Source organism: Staurois parvus, unplaced genomic scaffold, assembly GCF_062004578.1.
Source record: "Staurois parvus isolate SC_StPar_1 unplaced genomic scaffold, SC_StPar_1.0 ptg000746l, whole genome shotgun sequence".
In the NCBI taxonomy this organism is placed as follows: Eukaryota; Metazoa; Chordata; class Amphibia; order Anura; family Ranidae; genus Staurois; species Staurois parvus.
This window is the reverse complement of record NW_028318542.1, coordinates 286,428-303,503: the sequence shown is the minus strand read 5'-3', so window position 1 is coordinate 303,503 and position 17,076 is coordinate 286,428. Positions and strand designations below refer to the sequence as shown.

General features: G+C 46.0%; 1 protein-coding gene across 4 annotated transcripts in view; it reads left to right on the top strand.

Annotated features, from left to right (window-relative positions):
* LOC149445088 (uncharacterized) overlaps window positions 1–15,893 on the top strand; it is an 85,632-nt gene extending 69,739 nt beyond the window's left edge. For 2 of the 4 annotated variants that reach the window (XM_089654131.1, XM_089654130.1), the window contains 4 exons: window positions 9–41; window positions 4,956–5,015; window positions 10,824–10,856; window positions 15,701–15,893. In XM_089654131.1, coding sequence (XP_089510257.1) covers window positions 9–41; window positions 4,956–5,015; window positions 10,824–10,856; window positions 15,701–15,774 — 200 coding nt within the window. In that variant the 3' untranslated portion in view covers window positions 15,775–15,893. The remainder of the gene's footprint in view (window positions 1–8; window positions 42–4,955; window positions 5,016–10,823; window positions 10,857–15,700) is intronic. The other 2 variants (XM_089654133.1, XM_089654132.1) reach the window with 1 other exon arrangement.
* Window positions 15,894–17,076: the final 1,183 nt, after the last annotated feature.

Below are 17,076 nucleotides of genomic sequence, written 5' to 3'. Positions count from 1 at the left end.
ACTTTCAGAAACCAGAAACATCTGGACAAGTACAATAGCAAGTAAGTAAAAGGGGGGTCCTACCTGGATCTGATCAGAAAAATGTAGCTCCCCTTGCTGACTTGTGTATTTGAACATTTTAATTGTGTTGTGTTTTGTAGATTAACATTTTTATAGCTACAATTTTGAAGAAAGCTGTTGTTATTATATATACCACTGAGGAGGTCACTAAGGTCTTCTCAGAAGCCCGCCTCATCACTTGCCCCCTTGACCCTGTCCCCACACAACTCCTCCGGTCACCCTCCTCCTCCATCCTACGCTCCCTCACCCACATCTTCAATCTCTCCCTCTCCACTGGCGCATTCCCCTATCCCCTCCTGCGTGCCACCCTTATAACCCTATCCCAATCCATGAGTTCTCAGTTTTGTGCAAGTGTCTGAAGGTGATGGACCTTTTCTCCCTCAAAGAGAAACCCACCCTTAGCTTAAATACTTTATTTTTTTATCTTCTGATTCTCCAATCAAACTCTCACTGTCTTCTAATGCCAGCATAGAAATAATGTATCTGAATTGACGTAACCTTGGTAAAATCTTGGGAACTGTACCAAGACCCCACACTGTGGTGAGTGCCTGTAATGTTGCTTTGGGCACCTTAGCACTTGATGTAGTGCATTGAGTTAGCCACAGGATACCGTAAAGGTCCAGGGCCGAGGTCAATCACTTTGGAACCCAATCCCTGAAGACCACCTCCAGTGGGGGGGGGGGGGGTATGCCTACCATGATGGGTGAAGCCTGGAATTTATTTACAGTCTAGTGTCATGGACAAGTAAGACAGGGTCACCCTGTATCTCAAACTGTTCCACCTAGAGCCATTATAAGGTACTCAGGTGCCTCCTCCTGCCCTTTTGTCAAGAGGATTAATTATAGGATGGTTTACATATGGGTTACCACGTATTCCTTATACACACTTGCCCTATACTCTGCATCCTATTCCGTGAGTACCTCACAAAGGAATACCTTGATATGTTAGTTATGGCAGAGACTAGGCAAGATAGAATCAAAACAAAATTGCAGGCAAACATTCATGCCCGCACAACTCTCAGCCTCATAGTGACCATGCATCACTTGTACCACAGCTAGAACCAGCTCTAACATTGGTCCCAGCATCCAAATATAGCTCTAGCACGCAAGAAGCAGCCTATATCACCCGCTATAAATCTGCCTTCCTAACGTACACTTCCTCCCTTCACGCTGCCAAACAAGCCTACTTTATTACCCTCATCAATACCTTCTCCTCCAGTCTTCGCCGGCTCTTCTCCACTTTTAACTCTACTTTCTCCACCCAGTACCTCACCGCCCACGAGATTGCCAACCACTTCAAAAACAAGATTGACGCAATTCGTAGGGACTTCGCCACTGCTCAGACACCCATCCCACTTAGCACTCCTCACACAATAACCCCCTCAACACTTTGCTCCCTTGACCTCACTACCACCGAAGAGGTCACTAAGATTTTCTCTGAAGCCCGCCTCAGCACCTCCCCCCTGGACCCTCTCCCCTCACAACTCCTGGGGTCCCCCTCCTCTTCCATCCTATGCTCCCTCACTCACAACTTCAATCTCTCCCTCTTCACCGGTACCTTCCCCTCCCCTCTAAAGCACGCGCACATCACTCCCATATTTAAGAAACCCTCCCTGGACCCCTCCGACCTAAACAACCTAAGATCCATCTCCCTACTGCCATTTACCTCTTAACTCCTAGAACGCTTAGTCTACAATCGCCTGAGCTCCCATCTCACCGACAACAACCTTCTCAACCCTTTACAGTCCGGCTTCCGCCCCCTACACTCCACCGAAACTGCCCTACTCAAACTCACCAATGACCTACTAACCGCCAAAACCAATGGCCACTATACTATACTCCTACTACTTGACCTCTCTGCTGCTTTTGACACGGTTGACCACCCCCTCCTCCTCAAAAAACTTCACTCTCTTGGCCTCAGAGACTCTGCTCTCTCCTGGTTCTCCTCCTATCTATCGCAGTGCTCCTTCAGTGTTACCTATAACGCTGCCACCTCCCCTTCACTCCCTCGGGGTCCCTCAAGGCTCTGTCCTCGGACCTCTCCTCTTCTCCATCTACACCTCCTCCCTTGGCCAATTTATAAACTCCCACGGCTTCAACTACCATCTCTATGCCGACGACACACAAATCTATCTACCCCTCACTTCACCCCCTCAGTCTCCAATCGCATCACCAGCCTACTAAGTGACATATCGGACTGGATGTCACTCCACTTCCTCAAACTCAACCTTTCTAAAACTGAGCTTCTAGTATTCCCCCCAGCCCACGACCCGCCCCCCATCTTCTCCATCAAGATCAACAACACTACCATCAATCCCACCCCTCACACCAGGGTACTAGGTGTAATCCTAGACTCCAATCTGTCCTTTCAGCCCCAGTTCCAATCACTGACAAACTCATGTAGACTTCACCTCTGCAACATCTCCAAGATACGACTGTTCTTAACCTCGGAAACCACTAAGCAACTTATTCACTCCCTTATTATATCAAGCCTTGACTACTGTAACTCCCTCCTCACTGGCCAACCTCATCGTAGGCTATCCCCACTCCAGTCCATCATGAATGCTGCTGCCAGACTCATTCACCTTACTAACCGCTCTGTATCTGACACCCCTCTCTGCCAATCCCTCCACTGGCTTCCAATTGCCCAACGGATAAAATTCAAAACACTAACACTGACATATAAAGCTGTTCATAACACTGCCCCTAACTACATCACCGACCTTGTCTCTAAATACCACCCAAACCGTACTCTCCGCTCCTCGCAAGACCTCCTATTCTCTAGCTCCCTTGTCTCCTCCTCCCATGCTTGTCTCCAGGATTTCTCAAGGGCTTCACCCATCCTCTGGAACTCCCTACCCCAAGCTATCAGGCTATCGCCTACTCTGCTCACTTTTAGGAGCACTCTTAAAACTCATCTCTTCAGGGAAGCCTACCCAGACCCCAGCTAACTACTGGAATCCCCTACTCCCCCTACCACTCCATCCCCCACAGCTAATTACCTCTTGTATCACTATCTCCTCCCTCCTAGATTGTAAGCTCCAAGGAGCAGGGCCCTCTAATCCCTCTTGTATTGAACTGTATTGTTACTGTACTGTCTCCCTCCATAATGTAAAGCACTGAACAAACTGTCGGCGCTATATAAGTCCTGTATAATAATAATAATAATCCCCTAAAGCATGTGCACATCACCCCCATACTCAAAAAACCCTCCCTGGACCGCACCGACCTGAACAACCTTAGACCCATCTCCCTGCTGCCATTTACTTCCAAGCTCCTTGAGCGCTTAGTCTACAATCGCCTAAGCGCCCACCTCACTGACAAAAACCTCCTTGATCCACTAGTCTGGCTTCCGTCCTCTACACTCCACCGAAACCGCCCTACTCAAAATCACTAATGACTTGCTAACCGCCAAAGCTAATGGCCACTACTCAGTCCTCCTACTCCTCGACCTTTCCGCGGCCTTCGACACAGTTGACCACCCCCTCCTCCTTAATAAACTACACTCCCTTGGCATCAGAAACTCCGCTCTCTCCTGGCTCTCCTCCTATCTATCCCAACGCTCCTTCAGCGTTACCTATAACGCTACCACTTCCCCCTCTCTCCCCCTTTCTGTTGGGGTCCCCCAAGGCTCTGTCCTCGGGCCCCTTCTCTTCTCCATCTACACCTCCTCCCTCGGCAAACTGATACACTCCCACGGCTTCATCTATCACCTGTACGCCGATCACACGCAAATTTACCTCTCCACCCCTCGCCTCACCCTTTCAGTCTCCGCCCGTATCACCCACCTACTGAACGACATATCAGACTGGATGTCGCTCCATTTGAACCTTTCCAAAACCGAGCTCCTAATTTTCCCCCCAGCCTGCGCACCCCCCCCCCCACCCTCTCCATCACGACCAACAACGCCACCATCAGTCCCACCCCGCAAGCGAAAGTCCTAGGTGTCACTCTAGACTCAAACCTGTCCTTCCAACCCCATGTCCAATCGTTGGCAAACTCATGCAGGCTCCACCTCCGCAACATCTCCAAAATACATACGTTCCTAACCCCAGACTCTACTAAACTACTCGTTCACTCCCTTATTATCTCACGTCTGGACTACTGCAACTCCCTTCTCACCAGGGGTGTCATCGTGGGCCACATCAGCATTTTGATTGCCCTTGAAGGGCTGGTTGTATATGTAAGACTAGATGTCCAGAGCACCCCATCCTCCTCTTACATCAGATGTCAAGAGTCCCCCACCCCCTCTTACATCACACTGCACCCCCCTTACCTTGTGCTGCTGCTGGGAAGAAACTGGAAGCGGAGCTGGGAAGCAGAAACATCTGCAGGAGGACCAGAGGAGGACTAAAGTCACCTGATGGAGTCTACTGAATGCTGAGACCCAGGGAGGCGGAAAGAAGGGGATGCTGCAACTGTACAGGGAGGCGCAGGAGTGGTAGCAGGAGTTCTGTCCTCTACTCTACTGCTGAGTCAGGGTGGGGGAGGCAGAGATGAGACTCATTGCAGCTGCACAGCCAAGCACAGGATTTGGGGGAGGAGTTCTGTCCTCCTTTCTGTGCCAACTGATAAGGCAAGACAAAGTGGAGGCAGAGATGGGTGGGGGTGCTGCAGCTGCAGGAGAGGTCAGACGTGAAATAACCTAGCGGCTGGATTCAGCCCCCAGGCCTTGTGTTTGACATGTGTGCCCTAGATAATAGAGGGGTTTAATATTTTGGGGTATTTTTCTTTCACTGTCCATAGTTCAGTTTTAAATTATGCCTCCATTTCAGATTTCAATAGTGGAGTTTTTCTTTATTTGTACGAATGTGTCTGAACAGTACCTTACAGAGTTTCATCCAATAATGTTTATATAATATTACGATCATTCATTTATTTTATGTTTTTTTTTAGTTACAGCCTTTGTTGTCTGTGTTATCATTGCCATTGTTACAAAAAAAAAAAAATGTTTTGGTAAGTATGAGAAATTTAAAAAAATGGTAACCTGCTTTATAAAAATAAAATCTGTTCATAAAAAAGTAGACATGTTGCCCATTGCACTCAGTTGTATTTGTTGTTTCTATTTTCCCTAACTTTGGTTGGCAAACAAATGTTACATCTTACGGTGTGCTATGGCCAGGAAAATAACTTTTCTTAGTTTTTCAATAAATCAGTTTCAAATGTCACTTTATGCAACAGACATACCATGTGAGATCCAGTCTGTATAGACAGTGTAGCAATTTGCTGACTGGACAAAATCTAAGACATAGGATCACAGTGTAAATTTAATCCAGTTTAGTGAGTTATAAAGGATGATCTTAGTTTCTTGAAGTGTAAAAAAGAAATTACTTAAAGTGTTACTAAACCCACAACAGTAAAATCAGTCTGTATATGCAGTAAAGCATGCTTGTTATACTCACTGTGGAACATAAGGAGTTGATCCTCTGCATTATGTAAAAAGGCTGTTTGATCCTGACTTCTCTGATCCTCCCCTTCTTCCAGTGTCCCCAACTTATCTCCTGTTAAGACATATCATGTGGAGTCACTCTGCACATGCTCAGTTTGGTGTGTATTGCTAGAGAGGATTTTTTCCTTGGGAAAGTTCATGTGATCAGCACAGGGCCAATCAGCACTGTCCAGAGAGAGATCAGGGGTTCTGCATCCTCCTAGAGCAGAAAGAAAACTCCTCTTACAAGCTTTAACCAGTGCTCTGCTAAACACGGATATAAGTCACAAGACTGTTCTAACTGCTGATGAGGTATTTAGCAGTTTATATTTACTAAAATAATTGAATTCCCATGTAGTGTGTACTGTGGGAGCCCCGATAGAGTGAATACAGGGTCCTGGGTTTAGTAACAGTTTGATCAGCCTGATTCAGCTAGGGTGGATGCTGAAATTAAAATCGACTTTTTCTCCCAAAACAGCAAAAGCGTACGTGCATGATTATTCATCAACACTGTATACCCATTTTTTTAAGTGAACTTACTGCTTCATTTTTTTACCTCCACTTTTTCCAAGGCGTTGGTCAAGCCAGTGCCTTCCAGCTGTTCCCTGTGAAGGCTACATCACTAGTGTCTTCTAGGGAGCTCTCATTAGTAAACCACAAGCTCTCGTGAGGTCTCAAGAAGTCTTGCAAGATCTTGGGGAAAAGTTAATTTATTTTTTTTCAGCTCCTGGGTTTTCATGTATGCCTTAGGTGATCTAGCATGGTTTGTGGTTGTTTATATATTGTCATGGTTTCAGCAGCAAAAGTGTTGCTAAAGCCATAAAAACAGTAAAGAGATATAAGCTGCTCAAAAAGCACATGTACGTAAATATTTGAAATGGTGCACTGGTATTTTCAGTATGGGGTGCCATGAAATTTAGAAATTTAGACATACTGAGGCAAGTGATTGTGCAATTCTTTGTGTTTGCAAGTGACAGTCTACGGATGCTGGTGGTTAAATAATAATGTGTGTAGGGGAGTAAGCCTGCTTTAACTTGGGCATGAGAAGACTAATAGCTATGGGCTGTATTAACCAATAGCAAAACAACAAGGGGCTAGAGTAGAACATAGAAAATGCAATAAAAAAGGAATAGGTTGCTCTGGCAGCACACCTGTCAGGACCCGGATCTGAACACAGGAGCTTTGCAGCATCTGGTAGTAGCTCTTCTTGCTGAGTCAACTGGAATGCTGGACAGTGCCCTGCCTGAGCCCTTGGACAACCTTACTATCTATCTTGTTTCTGGTGAACCTTGAACTCCTTACTCCTCCCATAAACTTTGAATATAAGCCATGTGTTTATACTTCCTGTTTGCCGAATATTGTGCTAATTCCAGCCAATAACGTGCTCCTTATGCTCCTGCTACCATCTGTAGCTTCACTACCACTCATTACTGATCTTTGGCTTGTTCCTCAACCACTCTTCTCCTTGATCCCAACCTGAAACCATGTGTTACCGACCTTTGGCTTGTTACTGACTATGTTTCTGCTTGATCCCTACCCGCTACATCTGCTACCGCACCTCAGCTTGCTCATATCCTGGTTGGGCAATCCTGAGAACCGCGATTTGGTACTAACACACATCAAAAGCCTTCTCCACTATCAGAAGCTCTGGTGAAGACAGGATAGTCTCTCTTCTCTTCCCTATACCCCTCTGCTCCTCCTAAACAACTGTACATTCTGCCCTCACTGCTTCCTTCGCCCCTCTACGGCACCCACCACCTCCTCCTAATACTCCACTCTCCCACTGACCCGAACACGTCCACTGGTAGACTTACACGCTCCTGCTCATCCCGCTCCCATGCCACTTTCTCACCTTTCTTCTCCTCCTAACCGTGGGGGACATTTCCCCGAATCCTGGCCCTCCACCACCTCGCTCACCCGCAAGGCACCCTCCCACTTCCACCTCCTGCCACAACCCTCTCAACCTAGTACCTGTCCCTCTGCTCCCCAAAACCACCCCCCGTTTTCGTGTGCACTCCTGAATGCCCGATCGGTGTGCAACAAGCTCACTGCCATCCACGACCTCTTTGTTTCCCGCTTCCTCAACCTCCTAGCATTCACGGAAACTAGGATTCAAGCCACTGACTCTACCTCCCCTGCAGCACTCTCCTACGGAGGTCTCATCTGGACCCACTCACCCAGACCCAACGGTCCTAAAGGTGGTGGGGTTGGTCTGCTCCTGTCACTACTGAGCACCTTCCAAGTCCTCCCAAACCCCCCCTCTCTATCCTTCTCCTCCTTCGAGGCCCACTGCATCCGACTATTCTCCCCAACCCCCCTGAGGATTGCTGTAATGTACCAGCCTCCTGGACCCGTATCCCACTTCCTTGATGACTTTTCTGCCTGGCTACCCTTCTTCCTCTCTTCTGAGCTACCCACCATCGTCCTTGGAGACTTCAACATCCCGGTCAACATCAACAACCCGGCCACATCCCAACTCCTCCACTTAACCTCCTCTTTTGCACTTGCACAGTGCATACAATCCACCACCCACTCCGACGGGAACACCCTAGATCTTGTCTTCTCCCATCGCTGCGCTCCCCACAACCTCACAAACACCCCCTTCCCTCTCTCTGACCACAACCTTATTACCTTCTCTGTCTCCTCATCTTCAAACGCCTACCCCTCCAAATCCCACACTATTACCAGCCGAAACCTACGTAACCTGGACCCTGCCCCCCTCCATTTTGCAGCCAATCAGCTTTATGACAGCATCCTTCCCCTGTCCTGCCCCGGCCTGGCCACGACTGCCTATAACAACTCGCTGTCATCCGCTCTTAATTCGCTAGCGCCTTTAACCACACGAAACATCAGACTCCAACCGCTCCAGCCCTGGCAGACTGATCACACCAAAACTCTCAAAGTCATGCGCTGGAGCGATTATGGCGCAAAACCAGATCCCAACTAGCATTCACCCGCTATAAATCCACCTTCCACTCCTACACCTCCTCCCTCCACGCTGCCAAACAAGCCTACTTCCTGGCCCTCATCAATACCCTCTCCTCCAATTCTCGCCGGCTCTTCTCTACCTTCAACTCTCTACTCTCTTCGCCCCCACCTCCACCCAGCACCTCACTCACCGCCCTCGAGATTGCCAATCACTTCAAAAACAAGATTGACACAATTCTCAGGGACATTGCCGCTGCGCAGACCTCCTCCCCACCTATCTCCCCTCACACAGCAACCCCCTCAACACCCCTCTCCCTCGGCCTCACCACTGTTCAGACCTCCGCCCCACCTAACATCCCTCACACTGAAGCCCCCTCAACACTCCACTCCTTCGACCTTGCTACCACCGAGAGATCACCAAGGTCTTCTCCAAAGCCTGCCTCCTTGACACTGTCCCCTCACAGCTCCTATGACCTCCCTCCTCCTCCATCTTACGCTCCCTCACCCACATATTTAATCTCTCCCTCTCTTCTGGTGCATTCCCCTCCCCTCTGAAGCACGCACACATCACTCCCATACTCAAAAAGCCCTCCCTGGACCCTACTGACCCGAACAACCTTATACCCATCTCCCTGCTGCCATTTACATCCAAACTCCTTGAGCGCTTAGTCTACAATCGCCTAAGCTCCCACCTCAACGACAACAACCTCCTCGACCCCCTACAGTCCAGCTTCCATCCCCTACACTCTACCAAAACTGCCTTACTTAAACTAACCCACGACCTGCTAGCCGCTAAAGCTAATGGCCACTATTCAGTGCTCATACTCCTTGACCTCTCCGTGGCTTTCGACACAGTCGACCACCCCCCCCTCCTCAAAAAACTACACTCCCTTGGCCTCAGAGACTCCGCTCTCTCCTGGCTCTCGTCCTACCTATCACAATGCTCCTTCAGCTTTACATACAACGCTACCACCTCCCCGTCACTCCCCCTCTCTGTCGGGGTCCCTCAAGGCTCGGTCCTCGGGCCCCTTCTCTTCTCCATCTACACCTCCTCCCTTGACCAACTGATACACTCCCATGGCTTCAACTACCTCCTCTATGCTGACGACACGCAAATCTATCTTTCGACCCCTCACCTCACCCCCTCAGTCTCCGCCTGAATTACTAGCCCACTGAATGGCATATCACATTGGATGTCGCTCCACTTCCTTAAACTGAACCTCTCCAAAACCGAGCTCCTAGTCGCCCCCCCAGCCCGCACACCCCCCCCCCCCACTGACTTCTCCATCACGTCCAACAATGCCACCATCAGGCCCACCCCACAAGCCAAAGTACTTGGTGTAATTCTTGACTCCAATATATCCTTCTAGCCCCAATCGCTAACGAACTTATGCCGACTCCACCTCTGCAACATCGCCAAAATAGGCCCATTCCTAACCCCATAAACCACTAAACAGCTCATCCACTCCCTCATCATATCACGACTCGATTACTGCAATGCCCTCCTCACTGGCCTCCCTGACCGCTGGCTATCCCCGCTTCAGTCGATCCTGAATACGGCAGCCATGCTCATCCACCTTACCAACCGCTCTGTTTCCACCACCCCCCTCTGCCAATCCCTCCACTAGTTCCCGATTGCCCAACGGATTAAATTCAAAATGCCAACACTGACGTACAAAGCTGTCCATAATATTGCCCATCTATATCTCCAACCTAATATCCAAATACCACCCAAAACGCACTCTCCGCTCCTCACAAGACCTCCTTCTCTCTAGCTCCCTAGTCTCCTCCTCCAATGCCCGCCTCCAGGACTTCTCCAGGGCATCACCCATCCTCTGGAACTCCCTACCCCAATCCATCAGACTATCACCTACTCTCCTTTCCTTTAGGCGCACCCTGAAAACCCACCTCTTCAGGGAAGCCTACCCTGCCCTCTGCTAACTGCCGATCTCCTCCTCTCTTCCCACCACTCCATCCCCCACAGCTTTTCCTCCCATTCCACTATCCCCTCCCTCCTAGATTGTAAGGTCCAAGGAGCAGGGCCCTCGAACCCCTCATGTATCGCACTGTATTGTCATTGTACTGTCTCAAGTATTGTCTCCCATTGTAATGTACAGCGCTGAGAGAACTATTGGTGCTATAGAAATACTGTATAATAATAATAATAATAGTGCTTAGACCCCACACCTCGGGTGAGCCCACAACACCCGTTAGGGGGAACTGCTCATGTACTTAACCAACTGGTTTCTGTGTGAGATTTTATACTGCTATAGCTACTGGCTTCTGAAGCTGACCCCTGACTTTGACAACACCCACTGTTTATTCAAAATGGTCTCTTGACAAATGTTTCTTGCATAAATATTCTTTAAGCTTTATGTGTGTAATCGGGTTTCTTCTGTTTATTTCAGAAAGATGTTGTAGGAAGTTTCATGAAACGTACTGTAAGTAGCATTTATTTCATAGTGTTTTTATACTGTTTATATGTCATTTTGTGCAACGTGTTTAGCAGCATCCTCAGCATTATACAATATCTTTATAACTAATCTCGGGGAAAATTAGATACAGGAATATTCTATACAGCTTTTGAAATGGTGACTGTATGCTTGGAGACCTCCTCATTGGCCCCTCTACTTGAGTCAAGACGCACTCTCTTTCTCATCTTTCTTCTTCCTTAAGAGACTGAGAATGCTTTCAACCAGAATATATGAATAATATATGAAAATACTCACCATTGGAAGCACAAAATTCAAGGTGAACATGCTGGGATTTGTAGATTCAAACTAGCTCTAGCACATGTATAAATGCTTCCTATGTATCATTAAAAAGCACTGCTGCTTCCTGTTTTTGCTGAAAAATTCTAAAGGTAGCCATGCATGGCTAAATGAGAGAAAATCAGTTGTTTTCCAATCCACGCTAAACAGCAAGGATCGAGGAGTCTCCATTGCAGACTATTGTATGCAGACAGTTGTTGAACCCATGGCTGTCTAAAAACCTGAACACCCAATCTAAAGTTTAGGTAATGTTAAGGTACTGAATCCGAACTCCAATGAAGTAAATATGTGCCAAATGTTAAAAACTAGTAGTACCCATTTAGGACAGTAACACCCATTTTCTAGGTTAATAGGCTAGAGATTGTTAAACAAATGGCATGAGAAGCTGAGCAGTGCTCTGGGGAACATGTTTCCTAGAAGAGGGTCTGATATAGATGTAAAAAAATGGCATGAGTCCTTCCTCTACTCTACTCTCTACTATATAAGACCCTTTTAGGTCTGTTGTGGATGTTAAGGGTGAACACCATGCAGAAATAAGGGGAAAAAATGAGCCCCCCTTCCCCCAATATACCATACAAAACCCTTATCAAAGTATGTAGCCTGGCTGGCCAAGAAAGGGGTTAGATGAGCATGCATCCCCCTCTTGAACCATACCAAGCTCCATGCTGTTAACATAGGGAGACATAAATAAAATAAATTAACTCCTGCGCTACCAGTGACCATAGTGTGCAATTAGCTTAAAATACCATGCACGATTAACTACAGCTGCTGCTAACACCGATTATGTTCCCCCAATAATAGCAAACTTAAATATCCTACTATATCTAACATAAGGGGACAACTTACCTGATGATATGGATTTAAACACACATTTACACCCCCCCCACACAGGTTGAGCTGGATGGACTGGCTCACGTAACAAAAAATGTCAAGTGTAAATAAATACACAAAGATAGTTTAAAAGTTCTTCAACAGATAAAAGTCAGATAATGTACATTCATTATCAGAATCACATTGTCCAACTACACTATATTGCCAAAAGCATTGGGACACCCCTTCAAATCATTGGATTCATATATTCTATACACCTCCATGGCCACAGGTGTTAAAAATCAAGCACCTAGGCATGCAGACTGCTTCTACAAATATGTGAAAGAATGGGTCGCTCTCAAGAGCTCAGTGAATCCAAGCGTGGTACCGTGATTGGTTGCCACCTGTGCAATAAGTCCATCCGTGACATTTTCTTGCTACTAAATATTCCTCGGTCAACTGTTAGTGGTATTATAACAAAGTGGAAGCAACTGGGAACAACAGCAACTCAGCCACCAAGTGGTAGGCCACGTAAAATGACAGAGCGGAGTCATGCTGAAGCGCACAGTGCACAGAAGTCGCCAAATGTCTGCAGAGTCAATTGCTAAAGATCTTCAAACTTCCTTTGGCCTTCAGATTAGCACAACGACAGTGCAGAGAGAGCTTCATGGTATTGGTTTCCATGGCTGAGCAGCTGCATCCAAGCCTTACATCACCAAGTGCAATGCAAAGAGTTGGATGCAGTAGTGTAAAGCATGCCACCACTGGACTCTAGAGTAGGACAATTTCATGCTCTCAACTTTGTGGGAACAGTTTGGGAATGGCCCCTTTCTGTTCCAACATGACTGAGCACTAGTGCTCAAAGCATAGTCCAAGACATGAATGAGTGAGTTTGGGGTGGAGGAACTTGACTGGCTTGCACTAGTCCTGACTTCAACCTGATAGAACACCTTTGGGATGAATTAAAGTGGGGACATCAGTGCCTGACCTCACAAGTGTGCTTTTGGAAGAATGGTCAAACATTCCCATAGACACCCTCTAAAACCTTATGGACAGCCTTCTCAGAAGAGTTGAAGCTGTTATAGCTGCAAAGAGGGTGCCAATGCAATATTGAACCCTACGGACTAAGCCTGGGATGCCATTAAAGTTCATGCGCATGTAAAGGCAGGCACCCCAATACTTTTGGCAATACAATCGTGTACAATCGTGGCCAAAATTTTTGAGAATGATACAAATATTAATTTTCACAAAGTCTGCTGCCGCAGTTTTTATGATGGCAATTTGCATATACTCCAGAATGTTATGAAGAGTAATCAGATGAATTGCAAAGCCCCTCTTTGCCATGAAAATGAACTTAATCCCAAAAAAACATTTCCACTGCATTTCAGCCCTGCCACAAAACGACCAGCTGACATCATGTCAGTGATTCTCTTGTAAACACAGGTGTCAGTGTTGACGAGGACAAGGCTGGTGATCACCCTGTCAAGCTGACTGAATTATAATAACAGACTGGTAGCTTGAAATGGAGGGAGATACTTGAAATCATTGTTCTTCCTCTGTTAACATGGTTACCTGCAAGGAAACACGTGCAGTCATCATTGCTTTGCACAAAAAGGGATTCATTTGCAAGGATATTGCTGCTACTAGGATTGCACCTAAATCAACCATTTATCAGATCATCAAGAACTTCAAGGAGAGAGGTTCAACTATTGTGAAGAAAGCTTCAGGGCACCTGAGAAAGTTCAGCAAGCACCAGGACCATCTCCTAAAGTTGATTCAGCTGGGGGATTGGACACCACCAGTGCAGAGCTTGCTCAGGAATGGCAGCAGGCAGGTGTGAGTGTATCTGCACGCACAGTGAGGCGAAGACTTTTGGAGGATGACCTGCTGTCAAGAAGGGGAGCAAAGAAGTCACTTCTCTCCAGGAAAAATATCACGGACAGAGGATTGGACTGCTGAGGACTGGGGTAAAGTAATTTTCTCTGAATCCCCTTTACGATTGTTTGGGGCATCTAGACAAAACCTTGTTCAGAGAAGAAAAGGTGAGCGCTACCATCAGTCCTGTGTCATGCCAACACTAAAGCATCCTGAGACCATTGTGTGGGGTTGCTTCTCAGCCAAGGGAGTGGGCACACTCACAATTTTGCCTAAGAACACAGTCATAAATATAGAATGGTACAAAAACATCCTCCAACAGCAACGTCTCCCAACCAGCCAAGAACAGTTTGGTGACAAACAATGCCTTTTCAAGCATGATGGAGCACCTTGCCATAAGGCAAAAGTGATAACCAAGTAGCTTGGGGAACAAAACATCCAAATTTTGGGTCCATGGCCAGGAAACTCCCCAGACCTCAATCTCATTTAGAACTTGGTGGTCAATCCTCAAGAGGCTGGGGAACAAAATAAAAAACCCCAACAAATTCTGACAAACTCCAAGCATTGATTATGCAAGAATGGGCTCAGAAGTTGATCGACAGCATGCCGGGGTGAATTTCAGAGGTCTTGAAAAAGAAGGGTCAAGGCTGAAAATACTGAACTTAATGTAATTGTCAAAAGCCGTTGGCACGTATGAAATGCTTGTAATTATGCTTCAGTATACCATAGTAACACCTGACAAAAAGATCTAAAAACACTGAAGCATCAGACTTTGTGAAAATTAATATTTGTGTAATTTTCAAAACTTTTTGCCATGGCTATATATACTCACCACGCCTGCCTGCAAAAAAAAAAAGAATACCATCTGAATGATAATTTCGGTGGATGACAGCTGTTATAAACAAAGGGGCATTGTCTTCCTGAGTGACATAATTTACCATATATGGTCAATGAATTCACTGGGATATGACAGATTCAACCTTAAGCTCATCTCTACAATTCAAACGAGAAAAGTTGATTTGTGGTTGCTTGCATCTTAAGCAGTTAGTACTATTTTCCCATTATATGCAATCATATAGGGGTTACGCATTTAGTTTGATGAATAATATATAATTGTATTGATGGGTAGACTAGGGGTTTGGGACACACAGATGTCCTCCCACACCTTATCAGTAAGAGGAGGAATTAACAGCTACCAATTACTTCTAAATTTGATTGGTAACCTCCTTCTTTAATATGGATTAAGTAGGATTAAAGTGATACTAAAGGCTTAATTTAAAAAACAAAAAAACCAACACATCATACTTACCTGCACTCTGCAGTGGTTTTGCAAAGAGCATCCCCAATCCTTCTCTTCTTGGGTTCCCCACAGGCTCTCCTGGCCCCTCCCTCCTGTCGGGTGCCCCCCAGCAAGCAGCTTGCTATGGGGGCACCCACTGCTCCGTGAGTCCATTTACACACGGAGCTGCAACTTGGCCCTACCCCTCTCTTTTACATTGGCTGACTGGCTGTGAATCTCAGCCAATGAGGAGAGGGAGTCCCGTGATAGCCAAGACTCCAGTGCTGGATCGAGAGGGGGCTTAGGTGGCTATTAGGGAGGACTGGGGGAGCTGCTGTACAGAGAAGGTTTTTTAGAATGCATGAAGTTAAAAAACCTTGAGCCTTTACAATCACTTTAAGTAAGAGTACACAGTCAACATAAGACGTTTCTCTTTTTGTCATTGGTGAAATTGGGTAGTCAGACTATGTCGTGGTTGTAAATATTGGTTAAAGAAGGTTTTGGGCAGATCAATATTTCTTTTTTTCTAACTGTATTATTTTTTTCAAAGCCAAAGTAATTTATAGACCAAGTGCCCAAAACGAAGCCGAAGCCGAAGCTGGAGGTGTTGTGATCCAAATGTGATGAAAGCCCAAGAAAGAGAAAACCATGTGAACAATTCTGTCTGAATAGACTTCAGTTATTTGGGGGTTTATTTTATTCCTACTGATCAAAAATAAAATAATTATAATTTGGCACTGAAATTTTGCTTTTATATGTGTGTTACTAATAATAACAACTCATATTGAAATTACCAAAAATATGTAAAACTTATAATCACAAATATATAGATAATAAAGGTGCAGCGCTATTAAAAAAAATATAGTGAAATATCAACATATACTCAATCTTTAAGAGTATACAAATAATGACATTAGATCATATTGTTCATCTAAGATAAATTCGATGTTCAATCTAATGTCCAAAAACACGAGAGGATGTGATGTGCGAATTCTGCCGGGTCTCCTTTGCCAATAAGGATAAGTGATCCAAAGGTGAACAGGAAATAAATTAAATGCGCACTCACCAGAAGTGCGTTTAAAATACGCATGAAAGAAGTTTCCTCTCTCATCAGGTGCATCTAGGTCCTCCGCACTCAGGTCAAGCTGCGCTCCCTGGTCCTCACTAGTCATCCATCATGGCCAGGTTCCCTAGTTCCTCAGACACTCATGCAGCTCTGGGGTCCCTCTTTAAACTTGATACTGCGAAAGGGTGGCGCTCATAAAGAGCCCAATAAGGGACATCACATAGCGTGATACTGCATAAAAGCACTTTATTCCAGAAGCATCGGTAAAAACATAAGTAAAAAGTACTGACCGCAATGATTTCAGAATAGCCACCAGCGGTGGCTTAGATGTCCAGATGCTGTAGCCCCACTGACGCGTTTCGTGCTATGCACGTCCTCAAAGGGTACAGGGCTTACAGCAGGGACATCTTCTCACTCCTATAAAAATACTAAAATACTGGGCAGCAAGCGAATAAAGAGAAGGGGGGAAATACCTTTATAAAAACCTGTATACCCCTATGCAAGGCTATTTACCAACCAACTGCATATATGAAATATGCTATGCCCACCCTTTTACACATATACAGTGGAGCAAAAAAGTATTTGGTTAGCCACCAATTGTGCAAGTTTTCCCACTTAAAAAGATGAGAGAGGCCTCTAATTGGCATCATAGGTAGACCTCAACTATGAGAGACAAAATGAGAAAAAAAAATCCAGACAATCACATTGGCTGATTTGGAAAGAATTTATTTGCCAATTATGGTGGAAAATAAGTATTTGGTCACCTACAAACAAGCAAGATTTCTGGCTCTCACAGACCTGTACCTTCTTCTTTAAGAGGCTCCTCTGTCCTGCACTCATTACCTGTATCAATGGCACCT